The sequence below is a fragment of the Ascaphus truei genome, chromosome 8 (assembly GCF_040206685.1).
Source record: "Ascaphus truei isolate aAscTru1 chromosome 8, aAscTru1.hap1, whole genome shotgun sequence".
Lineage (NCBI taxonomy): Eukaryota > Metazoa > Chordata > Amphibia > Anura > Ascaphidae > Ascaphus > Ascaphus truei.
Window position 1 is genome coordinate 22,658,737 of NC_134490.1, and position 14,455 is coordinate 22,673,191.

The 14,455-nt window shown below is 44.5% G+C and overlaps 1 protein-coding gene across 1 annotated transcript in view; it reads right to left on the bottom strand.

The window, feature by feature from the left end:
- Positions 1–316: 316 nt before the first annotated feature.
- The window catches only part of DNAJB12 (DnaJ heat shock protein family (Hsp40) member B12), a 64,830-nt gene continuing 50,691 nt past the window's right edge, over positions 317–14,455 (bottom strand). The window contains exons 4-9 of the mRNA XM_075610782.1: positions 13,753–13,932; positions 12,972–13,051; positions 11,362–11,471; positions 4,498–4,670; positions 3,861–4,015; positions 317–928 (exon numbers count right to left, since the gene is read on the bottom strand). Coding sequence (XP_075466897.1) covers positions 3,891–4,015; positions 4,498–4,670; positions 11,362–11,471; positions 12,972–13,051; positions 13,753–13,932 — 668 coding nt within the window. The 3' untranslated portion in view covers positions 317–928; positions 3,861–3,890. The remainder of the gene's footprint in view (positions 929–3,860; positions 4,016–4,497; positions 4,671–11,361; positions 11,472–12,971; positions 13,052–13,752; positions 13,933–14,455) is intronic.

The following is a 14,455-nucleotide window of genomic DNA, read 5'->3' on the forward strand; positions in this document are numbered from 1 at the left end:
AAACGAATATACCATGTTACGCTACTTCTAGTTATCCTCAGTGCGGGGGGAAAAATACCTTCAACGTGATATGGGAGGGGGGGGGGGGGGCACACCAGTCCTCAAGGGCTACCAACAGGTCAGGTTTTCAGGATATCCCTGCTTCAGCACAGGTGGCTCAAATCAGTGGCTCAGTCGAAGACAGTCACCTTTGCTGAAGCAGGGATATCCTGAAAACCTGACCTGTTGGGGGAAGGGGGTGGCGGAAATCTTGAGGGCTGGAGTTGGCCTCCCCGATTTAGATGTATTCAAATAAAAAAAAGTCAGCCAGATGCAGTTATTTGAAATATGAAAGACTCAGGCGGGGCTTGGACAGCCCCAATATGAGGAAGATTCACACTTAATGGTTTATTCAGTTGTGCAGAGATCGGCTAAATAGATCTGATCCAACATCTGCATAATTATTCTGTTTAAAAGTACAACATATATACAGCTATAAATTAATTCTAAATAGATTTTTCTTTTTTTTTTTCCTTTCTTTTTTCTTCTTCTTTCGTTTTTCTTTTTGTTCTAAAAGTCTTTCCGCTTTCGGTACAGGCTGAAGAAATAAATCGGGCCACTTTCGGCGCGGGTCTGGACTTGTAATGTGGCGACCGGAGGTTTTTTTCCCGCTCTTCTTCCGACTGCTGCAAAGGGTGCTGGGAGGGATTTGACGGTGCCGATCTAGTGTCAACAGAATGAATTGTGGGAAGAAGCCAGGTCCTAATGGATACCTAATGTCAAAATGGTTGTGCGTTGACATGTCTTATTCGGGTTAACCCCTGCGCTGCCAAAGGGGCCTGCTTCTCTGGCAGTGAAGGGGTTAAGTTGGTCTTGTAACGCTTCCAATGTTGATTCGGTCCTCCTGGCGTGACGTGTGTTGCCAAAAGATTTCAGCTACTTCGAAAACCTGTGGAGGAAAGGGTCACAATACAAGTTAGGGCACAAGTTTAGGTTAGTGTAGAAATCTCCGTAAATGTCACGTATAGGACGGAAGTCTTACAGGGGACTAAAAGGGTCTTCTATTAGAGCAGGGGTGGGAAACTCCAGTCCTCAAGGGCCACCAACAGGTTAAGTTTTCAGGATAGCATATATAAGAGAGAGATAAGACTGCTTCCACCATATCTATATATTAGTGTATATAAAGATAAAGCAGGTGCTCAGGGGAACAGTATAATATATATTACAGTGTTGATCTAAAGAAGATCAGAAAGAAGATCAGAAAGAATTCCCCTATCTCAAGCACTCAATGCTGGATAGTAGTAGAGAGACAGTGTTCAGTCTCACAGATAATTGCTGAAGGTAGGTCTATTAACCATATGACAACCAAGAGAATCAGTAGATAAAATAATAAAGTTTTATTTCTAATTCACAATGATAAAAACATATAGATATAACACAATAAAATCCCCATTTTTAAGTGGTTTATAGTAGGCTGTATCCACACTAAATAGCGATAGAATAATATGTAGCCTAAACCATCTGACAACAAATAACTCAATAATGATTGATGCTCAGGGCCAACAGTGCCCTATGTGGCATGGATAGGTAATAAAGGTAATTCTACAGCTGTGGGTGGTATATCACCAAGATGTATCCATGTCACAATATACCATCCAAATCACAGTATCCGCTGCATGACAATACCTCAAAATAGTTATAGTCTGCACACCATATATGACATATCCACAGTAACCATTTCAAGTCTAATACACAGTGAGGTGAACAGACATATTATATGATTGGTATCTGACACTCTTAGACTGTAATTAGCAACCCATTAGTGTATTAGGGTGTCACTATATAAATTGTTAGAGATGTGATGTCAGTATTTGGTCAGAGGCAGAGTAGGTATGTAAAACCTCTAAACCTAAGAAAGCCAAACTTAAATCACTAGCACAGTGTAACTGATATATAGTAGAGGTATGATCGCAGCGGATCAAAATGAGGAGCCACGGCAGCCGCCGATACAAGCCTGGTAGTTCGCCTGAGCTTGGAGGCTGTCGTCACTTCTGATGATGTCACAGGGGTGACGTCTTACGTAACACTGATCTAAGCAAAATCCTCAATGAGACACCACCCGCAGCTGTAGAATTACCTTTATTACCTATCCATGCCACATAGGGCACTGTTAGCCCTGAGCATCAATCATTATTGAGTTATTTGTTGTCAGATGGTTTAGGCTACATATTATTCTATCGCTATTTAGTGTGGATACAGCCTACTATAAACCACTTAAAAATGGGGATTTTATTGTGTTATATCTATATGTTTTTATCATTGTGAATTAGAAATAAAACTTTATTATTTTATCTACTGATTCTCCTGATTCTCATAGACCCACCTTCAGCAATTATCTGTGAGACTGAACACTGTCTCTCTACTACTATCCAGCATTGAGTGCTTGAGATAGGGGAATTCTTTCTGATCTTCTTTAGATCAACATTGTAATATAAGTTTTCAGGACACCCTGCTTCAGCACGTGGCTGTGACTGAGCCACCTGTGCTGATGCAGGGATATCCTGAAAACCTGACCTGTTGGTAGCTCTTGAGGACTGAAGCTGGCCCCCCACGGAAGTCAGTAGGATCAGCCTGTAGAAAAGGAGTATTTCCCATGACGTGGCTGGTATGTACGTAGGGTCCTTTCCGTACCACATGCACCAAAAGGGCAGGGAAAAGGTTAAGAGACCCATCACCTTTATTTGACGCATAAACATGCCCATGTGATTAGTTCACTTTGTCCCCTAGAGGGACTGCTTTAAAGAAAAACAAAAAGTCATTGTGTGAGGGGGTTTGGGTGCTCTAAAATGCCCAGATAGGATGACAAAATGGTATTGGTAAATACATTTTTATTTATTTATTATTATACAGCACCCAAGTGTGTACAGCTTTAAACGGCAAAATAACTTTGCAGGAAGTTTCAAACTATAAGGCAAGTTTGGGAAGTCCTTCTGGGATTGCTTCTGACCCGGTCATTGTTGAAGTGGGGGTTTTGAGGGGGAAAAAAAAAATAAAAAAATACAAAAACTTATTAGATCTAAAAACTACAATACATTCCGCTTTAAATAAAGAAATGTACTTAAAAAAATAAAAAAAATAAAGCACTTATCCACTCCCTGTTATTATTCCAAATCCTAATGATTCATAAGCTCCGTACGAAGTTTCTTGTTGAATGGGCACTTTGGATTTTGCGGCAAATGATTTTTTATTATACGTTTCCGTCGGCTATGGGATAATAAAGAATAATTTGCTGCAAAATCCAAAGTTCCCATTCCTCTTCTTCTGCAGTTGCAGTATCCTACAAAACCCAGCAGGGGGGCCCCTTGAGATGAGGGCACCGGTCACAAGTAATTGAACTCAAAGCTGCACACAAAGCAATTTCCTATGTTTTTTTTTATTTATAAATTTGTACTTGGAGCATTTTTTTAAAAACAACTCTGAATGACATTTTTAATGAATTATAATGTAACAAGCATTTTTGGTTTCTATAGCGACCATTTACAAAGTCACATCCCCTTCCTCTTCAGGCTGTGGCACACCCCTCTTTAAGCCCTGCCCTCTCTCTAGCAGTGCACCCACAGAACTTCCATATTAATATGCAAATTCGTTCTACTGACTGCAGAATACTCCTCTGCAGCCATTTAGTGAACCCCCGAGCCGAATCTTCGCCGATCGATCACAGGAGAACGGATCGATCGGCAACTTAGCTAATTACTTATCACGGTATGGATTTTATTGATGCACATATTAAAAGGAAAAAACAACAAAAACCCACACACCTATTAAGAGGCGTACACAAGAACATGCTATTCTTGTGTGCATAACACATACAGTGTTTATACCTGTGTTTAATCGGACGTGCTCAGCACGAACTAGCCACCATGCATTGAGGCTTGCACTTCGGTCAATCTGCTACAGCTTGGTGTACCCATTCTCTGTGCTCTCTGGTACAGATCAGAGTCCCCAAAGTAACGAGCCCGATACAGCAGTCCTTCCTCTGGAATTAAAAGAAAGAAACAGCCATGAGTGGACGCCACCAAGACAAACACTTGTTTCAGATTCTGTTTCCTTCGGAGAGTTCTTGCATTTAATGGCTTCCACTAAATATATGGCGTGTCAATGACAATACCAATTCGCACTTTCAGTTCATATCCCTGTTATAAGGACCTATCAATTTTGACGTCTTCATTATAGGGTTAAATATACGAAACACTGCAGAAGACACCTCATCACCACCTCATGCATCACTGACAATGTACCCAGCACTGCACGTAGAATTTTGCAGACACAAGTCCTTGCTCTAAGAGCTTACACTCTACATTAGTGCCTGAGGGACATAAAAGGGACTTGCCCAAGGTCATCAGGAGGGCCGATCATGGGATTCGAACCACGTTCACTCGCTCCATAGGCATCTGCCATGCAATGGTGTCACAAGTGAGTGTGACCCTGAAAGGACGTGCGAGCACCAGGCACACTCACTCTGCTGCTTCTCCTTCCAGCAGTTATTCCGGAGGTTGGCTATATAGTCATCTTCCACACTCCTATCCACGTTCTTCATGTTTGTCCCGGTGTACTCCTCCTCAAAGTTATCTGCTACATAGTAAGGTACCTTCAGGTGTTCCGTCACCCTCCTATGTATATGCCCCACAGACCTGTCCGGGGAAAGAAGCCACAGTAAGGACACGGCACACAAGACTGGACCATTTAAAGGGCCAGTGCCTCGTGGGACCCACGTTTACAAATGGCAATGACACGTTTACATCTTGGTGATTGATGCTTTTTTAAACCAATATCCAATATCTAAAGTATTTTTCAATAAGAAATGAATCATTTTAAAGTTGGTTTGAAAACATGGTGAGCCGGTGACATAGTATGGATTTCATTTTCCCTGTCTACTTCAGCAGTGGCCAACTCCAGTCCTCAAGGGCCACCAACAGGTCAGGTTTCAGGATATCCCCGCTTCAGCACAGGTGGCTCAGTCGTTGACTGAGCCCCTGATTTAGCCACCTTTGCTGAAGCAGAGATGTTCCCCAATACGTGGCCTGTTGGTGGCCCTGGAGGACTGGAGTTGGCCACCCCTGCTCTACTGTTTTTTTTTTGTGATAAATCGGTGTGTGCAACAAGAGTTTGCGCAGGCAGCCTCCTCCCCTATCAGAGATTACCAAGAAAGACCATCTCCAAATCCTTTTTTAGTGTTGCTTAAGGCGCGGGGTCCCGGAGCATGGCCTGCCTTCCAATGTTAAGGGCGGAGGAAACCATTCACGGGCCCCACTGAAAACAAAATGCAATTTTAAAAGAAACCCAAAAATATATAAAATGTTTAATATGGATTTATTTCTGTGATGCAAGATACCCTTTAATATGCAATTAACCAAACTATATCAGTAGGAGAAGTGTGGGTTTCCCTAATAGCCTCTCTCCGGAGATTTGCACATCTCTGTAACTGAGCTGTCTCCTGAGTTAACCCTTTAGATCCTTGGCAATGCATTGCAGCCACCTTTGGTAGTAAAGTGCTGGCGATCTTCAGCTTTAGAAAAGACAATTACAGGCACTGGCCCCCACCGCCTGCCATTTAAAGGGCCACGCCCACACAAACACAACAGGTTTTCTAAACCATGGATGTTTGTCACGGGGCAGTCCCTGTTCGGAAAGGGAAAGAAGGACAGTGGTATGTGTCATAGTTTCAAAGTGACTGAAGCCCATTTTGACAAATAAAAAAGGTGTAAGTCTAGAAAATACAGCGCCTCAGACGTCAAAGGTTATTGTCTCTACAGCCAGAGTGACTTTGTTACCCCCCTGGGGCAGCCAGAGTGACTTTGTAACCCCCCCCCCGGGGCAGCCAGTGACTTTGTAACCCCCCCCCCGGGGCAGCCAGTGACTTTGTAACCCCCCCGGGGCACCCAGTGACTTTGTAACCCCCCCCGGGGCAGCCAGTGACTTTGTAACCTCCCCTGGGGCAGCTAGAGTGACTTTGTAACCCCCCTGGGGCAGCCAGAGTGACTTTGTAACCCCCCTGGGGCAGCCAGAGTGACTTTGTAACCCCCCTGGGGCAGCCAGAGTGACTTTGTAACCCCCCTGGGGCAGCCAGAGTGACTTTGTAACCCCCCTGGGGCAGCCAGAGTGACTTTGTAACCCCCCCGGGGCAGCCAGAGTGACTTTGTAACCCCCCCGGGGCAGCCAGAGTGACTTTGTAACCCCCCCGGGGCAGCCAGAGTGACTTTGTAACCCCCCCGGGGCGTCCTTATGCATTTAGCGCCTGCAATCAGCGCTTCATCCAGAATAACCAGGCATACATATTTTTGAATAATGGTTTAAACTGAACATTTCCAGGAAAACAAAAGATCTGGAAGGTTTTTACCAATTTTATTGTAATGTATTTGAGGTAGAACGGACAGTTTACAAATTGAGAGGTAAATCGCCATCTTTGTTTTGTCCACTGTTTATATAGTAATTATGACGCCATTGTTACTCAATCAGATGTACGCAGCGGATCTGCAGGGATCCAGCGGATCCGGAGAAAGGGGATTTTTTTTTTAAAAACAAGATGCAAATAAGTAGTCGCAATTTTTAGGGCGTTTGCACGGAGAAATTGTTTAAACCAGAAATACCAGCTGCGTGTTTACTCTTTACAGTATGGGTGCTCAAGTCCCGCCCTCAAGCCCTCCCAACAAGTCAGGTTTTCAGGATATCCCTGCTTCAGCACAGGTGGCTCAGTCTTCGACTGAGCCTCTGATTGCACCACCTGTGCTGAAGCTGAGGTATGCTGAACACCTGACCTGTTGAAGGGGCTTGAGGACTGGAGTTGAGCACCCCTGCTTTACAGAATGTGAAACCAGGGGGTCCCCTGGAGATGAACCCTGTAACTTCAGCTCCCACGGTTCCCGAGATACCTACCCGTGAAGTTGCCACCACATGGGGTTTGACCCGGAGACTACGGGCAACGCTAACCTATCTCTGGGCTACGGGTTTAGCTTTCAAATCTCGGGGCCAGGTGTGCAAACTGAAGGGCCGTGGCAGGAGAACAGGAAGGGGGGCCGAGGAGTTGAATGGCGGCAGTGGGTGACGGCCAGGGAGGAGCGCGCCCCACCGGTCCGACCCGGATTCTCGGGCGGTATCTCCCCTTGCATGCTCCTGTCCAAATGGCTCAGCGTTGCCATGACAACGTGACATCACGGCTCCATGACAATAGGAGGTCCTGCGGCACCGCATTGCCATGACAACGTGGCGCCCATACGGATTGTGACGTCTCAGTCATGGCAACGCGACTCCATTTGACGTCGCGGAACCATTTTGATTGGACCATGCAGGGGGAGATGTCGCCGCTGGAGAAGGTGAGCGAGTTAAATATATAAATAAAAAAGTTTGTTTTTTACAGTCTCCTTCAGCAGAAGGTGGCAACTATGACCACCACCTATGCACATCCAGGGGAAACAAAATGGGAGTTCAAACCTTGCGCCATGCAGCCTAATAGGAAACCGTGACGTCATCCATTGTGGCTTTCTAATGGACGGCCTTTTAAGCCCCGTGTGGAACACAGACATTGACACTTCAATATCTCGTGAACTGGGGCATCCCATGGAGCTGAAATGAACATGGTTCAGCACAGGAGGAAGCCCCTGTACCCATCCTGTAAAAAATACACAAATGGACAGGGGGTGAGAAGGGAGGGGGGTTGCTGCTTTAATTTTATTTTGACCCATAATGTGGGACTGCTCCATTAAGCAAATCTAACCATGCTGACACGGTCTGGAAAATTAATAAAGTTTTTCATTTTAAAACAGGCACCCTGAATAAGGAGGGGGGAGGGGGGTTGCCCGTCCAATGTGGTCTATACCCATAATCCATTGCCTTACCTTGGTCAGAGAACCTATCAGGAGGGAGAGGGGCAGACACTGTGCAAGGTCGATTACACACGGCAGCAGCGGAGGAACGTAATCCCCTTCGTTACCTACTTAATAAACTCATCTTTTGTTTTAAATTAACAAAAAAAATACTTCTACGCATTTGTAAAACATTATCTAGGGCAGGGGGTTCTCAACGCCAGTCCCACAAACCGGTCAGGTTGTCAGGATATCTTTACTTCAGCAGAAGTGGCTGAGCCACCTGTGCTGAAGCAGGGACATCCTGAAAACCTGACCTGTGGAGGGGGCTTGAGCACTGGAGTTGAGAACCCTCTGCTCTAGATCATCTGTTCCTGCCTCCGGCTCTTTTTGATTGTGTTGCAAGGCCCACCCGGCAGTGGAGGGGTTAAGGATGATTGTGTTTGTTTAAGGCAGCTAATTACACTGCCAAGTTGTTTACACAATGTTTTTCTTTGAGAGTGGAGTGGGAGCGCCCTGCAACATTCAACCTGACCCAGCTGCAATTATCACTATAAATATATACATACACAAATCCCTGGGAGATGGCCTTGCGTGACCCAAGGACTACGTTTAAACATCGCTTACAATGAGCCCCTTCTGGGGATTAACCCTTTACCGGCTGGAGGGACCCATCTTTTACTTATTTTGCATTACATTAAAGCTTCTGACCCCCACTGCGTGTCCGATCCTGTGTAAACCGAAATAAAATGACCCCAAATAGTACAAATAATGACGTCAGATTTTGTGCAGTATTTAGTAACAAATAGCCACAAGGCAGACCTGGCAAGGGCATGTGTTCGAGCCACTAGCCCCATCACTGCCGGGTGCGGGTGTCGCTCACCCTTTTCATAGTTTATGAACATCAAATTCTTATTTTACCGAAAGAAAAAGGAATTCTCTAGAGATTCTAGCAATCATTACACAGATCAGCGATGTCTAGTCTCAAGGAAGCCTGCAGCTACTAAATATTCCGTGCTAATTTATCGCATTTGGACACCTCTTAAGATATCGTAACTACATTTTGCATTACTGTTCCGGAGATCAAGGAGCAGCTTTCTGTTTGTGTTTGGATACAAATCACAAATGACATCACTGATGACATCACAAATGGTATGATCCCATCACACAACCCTCAAGCTACCCACTTGGTAGCTCTGAAAATCCAAATTTGCAACATTAGCAAAAATACAGGAGCAGCCAAAGTCATGGCCACGACCCCCTAAGCCCCCCCCCCCCCCCCAATTGGATCTCCTGCTCTACAACCGCAGACCAAAGGTCGCGGCTGAAACAGGACAACGCGCCGCCAGACGTTCCAGCGCACATGCAGCCGGAAGCACAGGGGCCGTAGCCTTAGAATTCCCGAGCTACGCCGGGTACTAGAGCAAGTGGGCTATATTTCTTCTTCCTGCATATTAAAATAATCCAAAAATAATCAGCCGTCACAAATATACACCAGCCAATGTGTCATTTTGTGGGGGGGGGGGGGGGCATTAGAGAGTTTTTTTTCTGTGTATTTATTCTGTTTGAAAGTATTTAATATATTTTGATACTGCATAACACCAATAGCACAATACTTCTTGCTGAAAGGACCATGCTATAAAGATAAACAAACAATGTACAAGATATACAGACCTAAAAACACTATAAAAAGAATACAAGTGAGTACAGGTGTCCCACATAGAGCTATCCCTAAAGGACTATGCTGCTGGACTCAGCAAAAGGACTGCTCCTTAGTCCAATTTAATTGTAGGGGGGGTGAGGGGGGAGAAAATCAGCTCAGCAAAAAATCTTTTGTTCTCAACATTTTTCTGAGATACATTTTTTTGCCCTTGTTCCTCCCCCCGTATTCCAAAGACCAATATAAGGGAGATTTGGGAGTCCACTTGTGCCTAAGATGTCAATTTTAAGGCAAAGGTATTGGTTTGTTGTACGTGTGACTTCACTGAAGTCTGAGAGTGCGGATTGTAATATCAGTGAGAGCTGCAGGTTGTCTGTGAGACTCTTCACTCTTTCTTTGGGGGGAGGGAGGAGCATTATCTCGACTCTGATAAATCAGGGCACATAACATTACCTAAAATCAGGAACAGATGTTCTGTCCCCAGAGTTATATTCATCAAGATAATTATATGCAACAATACCAGCCATAATGTCACATTATCGCTGAGTTAACTCCAAACTTTGTGCGTTCCTGATAGTCTTACTCGGATTCAGACCCCGAAATTGGTCTTTAGATCAAGTGAAGAGAAAGGAGGATAGGAGGGGGAAATAAGGCTATGTTATATAGCGAATGCCCGTGGCGTTGCAGACACCACAAAAATCATATTTCAGGGTCTGGATGGAAGCAACGCCAGGTTTAGCTAGGATTGACCACATCGTTACTTCCCGGTGTTAATCTTCATGTGCCTTAGTGGATCGTGGATGATAGAACGCCTCATTTGCATCTGATTATCACCAATGTCTGTTTTAGTTAATGCCAAGTGCTTTGCGGAAGACACCATGGCCTAACTTTGTTCTGAACTTCAGTGAAACTGCAGTTACTGTCACGTCAAGTAAACCTAACAGAGCTTATTGAATCTGGATGCAAGGTGGGGGTGGTCATTCATTAATCAGTTACGGGTTAACACACACAATCCGGCGTTAACTCCCACTAACTTCAATGCGAGTCAATGCCAGATCAGCTGCACAAACCTGTAACGGTCATTAATAAATAACCTACTCCCCCACACCTGCCCTCTCCCAATGGTTCTGTTCAATATGGTTGCAAGGGGAAGATGGCTTACAAGTACTGAATAAAGAAAGGACTTGTAATCACGGAGCCAAGTAATATAGGTGCTGTAATAGTTCTTGTTAGCACGGAGGGTGGTTGCACATGAAGTATTTTCTAAAGCAGGGGAGCGCAAACTTTTTGTGCTGCGCCCCCCTGTCTCTCTGCCCCCGGCTCTCGCGCCCCCCTGCCTTCCTTCAGGCGAGTCAGATGACGCTCGTGTGCGTGTGACGTCAGGTCACATGGTGCCGCGGCGTCTATTGACGCCGCGTTGCCATGGCGACGCAACACAGACGGCTGAATCCCGGTAAGTAAACAGTTGCAGGGGCCTCACGCGATCCCCCGGCATTTAATTTAAATGCCTGGGGGAAGAGCGCGGGGCCTCTGCAACTGCCCGCGCCCCCCCAGCACAATCTCCCGCCCCCCCTGGGGGTCGCGCCCCCCACTTTGCGCACCGCTGTTCTAAAGCAACGTCCTCTGCTCAGGAGACACAGAATATTTTTGTTTGCCATTGGTGTATGCCAACAGTGACCCCTGCTGGAATATATTAGGCATTACAATTTAAAGCCACTTCAGTGCAACTCGATATATCATAAATGTCATGAAAACTCGACATTCTGAGGCATGCCAGGGTATGTCAAGATATCTGGGGGAACACAGTGAGGCCGCGCTGTGTGTGTGTATAATAAAGTATTGTAATAGGATGCTTGTACTAACGGTCTATGGCTGAGGCTGTAAGGCGGAGTGGAAACCATCATCTGGCTCAGAGCAGACACAATGATGAGGATCAAAATAGGCATCAGCTGAACGAACATTCCAAGGCTGCCCTGAAGGAAGACAAATGGCACAAGTTACAGACACCAAGCCAACCCCACGTCAAGCCAACCCCACGCCAAAGCCAACCCCACACCAAAGCCAACCCCACGCCAAAGCCAACCCCACGCCAAAGCCAACCCCACGCCAAAGCAAACCCCACGCCAAAGCAAACCCCACGCCAAAGCAAACCCCACGCCAAAGCAAACCCCACGCCAAAGCAAACCCCACGCCAAAGCAAACCCCAAGCCAAAGCAAACCTCACGCCAAAAGCAAACCTCACGCCAAAAGCAAACCCCACGCCAAAAGCAAACCCCACGCCAAAGCAAACCCCACGCCAAAGCAAACCCCACGCCAAAGCAAACCCCACGCCAAAGCAAACCCCACGCCAAAGCAAACCCCACGCCAAAGCAAACCCCACGCCAAAGCAAACCCCACGCCAAAGCAAACCCAACGCCAAAGCAAACCCAACGCCAAAGCAAACCCAACGCCAAAGCAAACCCAACGCCAAAGCAAACCCAACGCCAAAGCAAACCCAACGCCAAAGCAAACCCAACGCCAAAGCAAACCCAACGCCAACTTCTCTTCCAAACTCGTGCACAGTGTCAAGTTCCACAGGGAGGTCAACTACTTCTGTCTGTTTAAATTTATATTTCAAGTGCTTATCCCCACTATGTGTTATATTATTACGCCACGTGTATTACTGCTGGAAAGCGTTATATAAAGGAAGACATACATACTATATTTCCAAGTGCAGTGAAGTGGTGCATTGACACACACACACACACACACACACGTTGATCACTGTCAAATACAGTAAATCCAATTGATTGAAGGGGCAAAAAGGAGGTATGTGCCAAACACACGCGTTATAAGTGAAACTTGTGTGTGTTTTCACACTGTCAAAAGTGTTTCATGCCATAATTATCATAAGCATGAAAGTACAATTTGATTGATAAAATACAATGAAGTGTGACTGAAGGTGCGGGCTTGGCACATACTCCTTATTTTTGAACAATTTGTATAGTTGTGATAGTATGGTTTTGTATATTTGTCTAATGTGTTATTGTGCACTTCTGGAGTTTGTATTGTACATGTGAGATATGTGTAAAAAAATAAATATATATGTATATATGTAAATTATATATATATATATATATATATATATATATACATATATATATGTAAATATATATATATATATGTAAATATATATGTATATATATATATGTGTGTAAATATATATATATATATATATATATACATATACACATACACACACACGTGTGGTGTGTGTGTGTATGGTGTGTGTGGTGTGTGTGTTTTGTGATAATTTTCAGATTTTTTGGATGGCACTGCCACAAAAGAAGTTTCACTTCAAAAATCCAAATGTGGTGGATCTGCCTATATGATAGATGGATCTCTCTCCCCTTATGTTAGCATGAATATATTTGTGATCATCATTACCCAGCAGTCACAAAGACGACAGGATGATCCTAACAGTTATTACTTACTTCTCCTTGGTTCTCCCGCCTGTCTTGTCGCTGCTGGTACGTGTAACGCATCCGTCCGTTGCTGTATACGTGAACATTACCTGTGAACAGAGAATGGGTTTGATTGTCAACACAATACTGAAGTCTGGCTTTAGTACCAGGTTGGTATTTACTATATTCGAGTATCCTCGCCAGTATATAGTTAGTGATGTACTTAAAAGGTTAAGTAGCTGTATAGCTCTTGGAGAAATGTATACTTGTATGCTGTGATATCTAATGTTGAGCCATTAAAAAGCTATTAATAAATTAAGTTATAGTGTATTATATATTTTCGGGTGTCCAGTGTCCCAGGACAATAAGCCAAGGGAACTCCTTGCCAACCTGTTCCTGGCATTGGCAAGGCAGGCCATTTTTAGGACCAGGAAGCAGTGTTTGGAAGGTGAGGTCCCAATGACCATGTTCCTGGGCACTAGTGCGCTCCAGTACCCGGGCAGAGTACACTGGGATGGTTCCAGAGTTTGCCTCCCAGTGGGCACCAGATTGGGTTCTCTACTCTGTATCTGCCCGTATGGATTTCTTTATATTAACCCTCCATTTTTAGTGCAGTTTATTTTTGTTTATTGGTTTATTTTGTTACTTGTTTGTCTAGTTTATTTTTGTCCTATTTGGTTCTGGAAACCAAACAGGATTTCAGTTTAACCGATTGGCCCAGGTAACCCAGAACAAAATAGGCCCAATGACTTGGAGCCAGGTGAAGACCATACAGTTGTGGTAGAAACAAGCGACCAGATAATGTACTTACTAGAGGGAAATCCTCCTCCAAAAAACATATTGAAGAGGTCCTCAGGAGAGATGTCTGCCTCGAACCCTCGGTGGAAGTCGGAGTGTCCATGTCGTGTAGTATTGACCTTTTCATCTCCAAACTGGTCATACTGTTTCCTCTTCTCTGCATTGCCTAACACGGCATATGCATTTCCAATGGCTGAGCAAGAAACACAATTATAAATATCACACACACACAAACAAACAAACACGTCACTGGTTTTCAAATAGGGGATCCTGGTTCGAATCCCAGCGTCTGTTCTGGTGTGACGTTGGGTAGGTCACCAACACTATATACATACCTAATGCATTTCATAGAAAACAAGTGTACTACAAGTATTAAAACATGTATACACTAGCTCATCTAAATGCCAGATTTGAGTTCCCAAGTTTTGCATGTAAAAGTGCAGTATTAATCATAGACGGTGACTGAGCACACAATGTCGTAACATTAGATAAACCCCCAAATGAAATTTTGCAACAGCACAGTACAGATCCATATTAAGAAACTCGTTGTCCATATCTTCTCTTATCAGCGGAACTAAAAAGTACATATAGTATATACATTACGATCATAAAAAATAGAAATCTTATAACCCAACAACACAAACAGAGAAATAGCTGATGTGTAGAAACTTGTTTCTCTTGCTGCAGCATGTGCAAGATTAGGATGTCTTTACCTT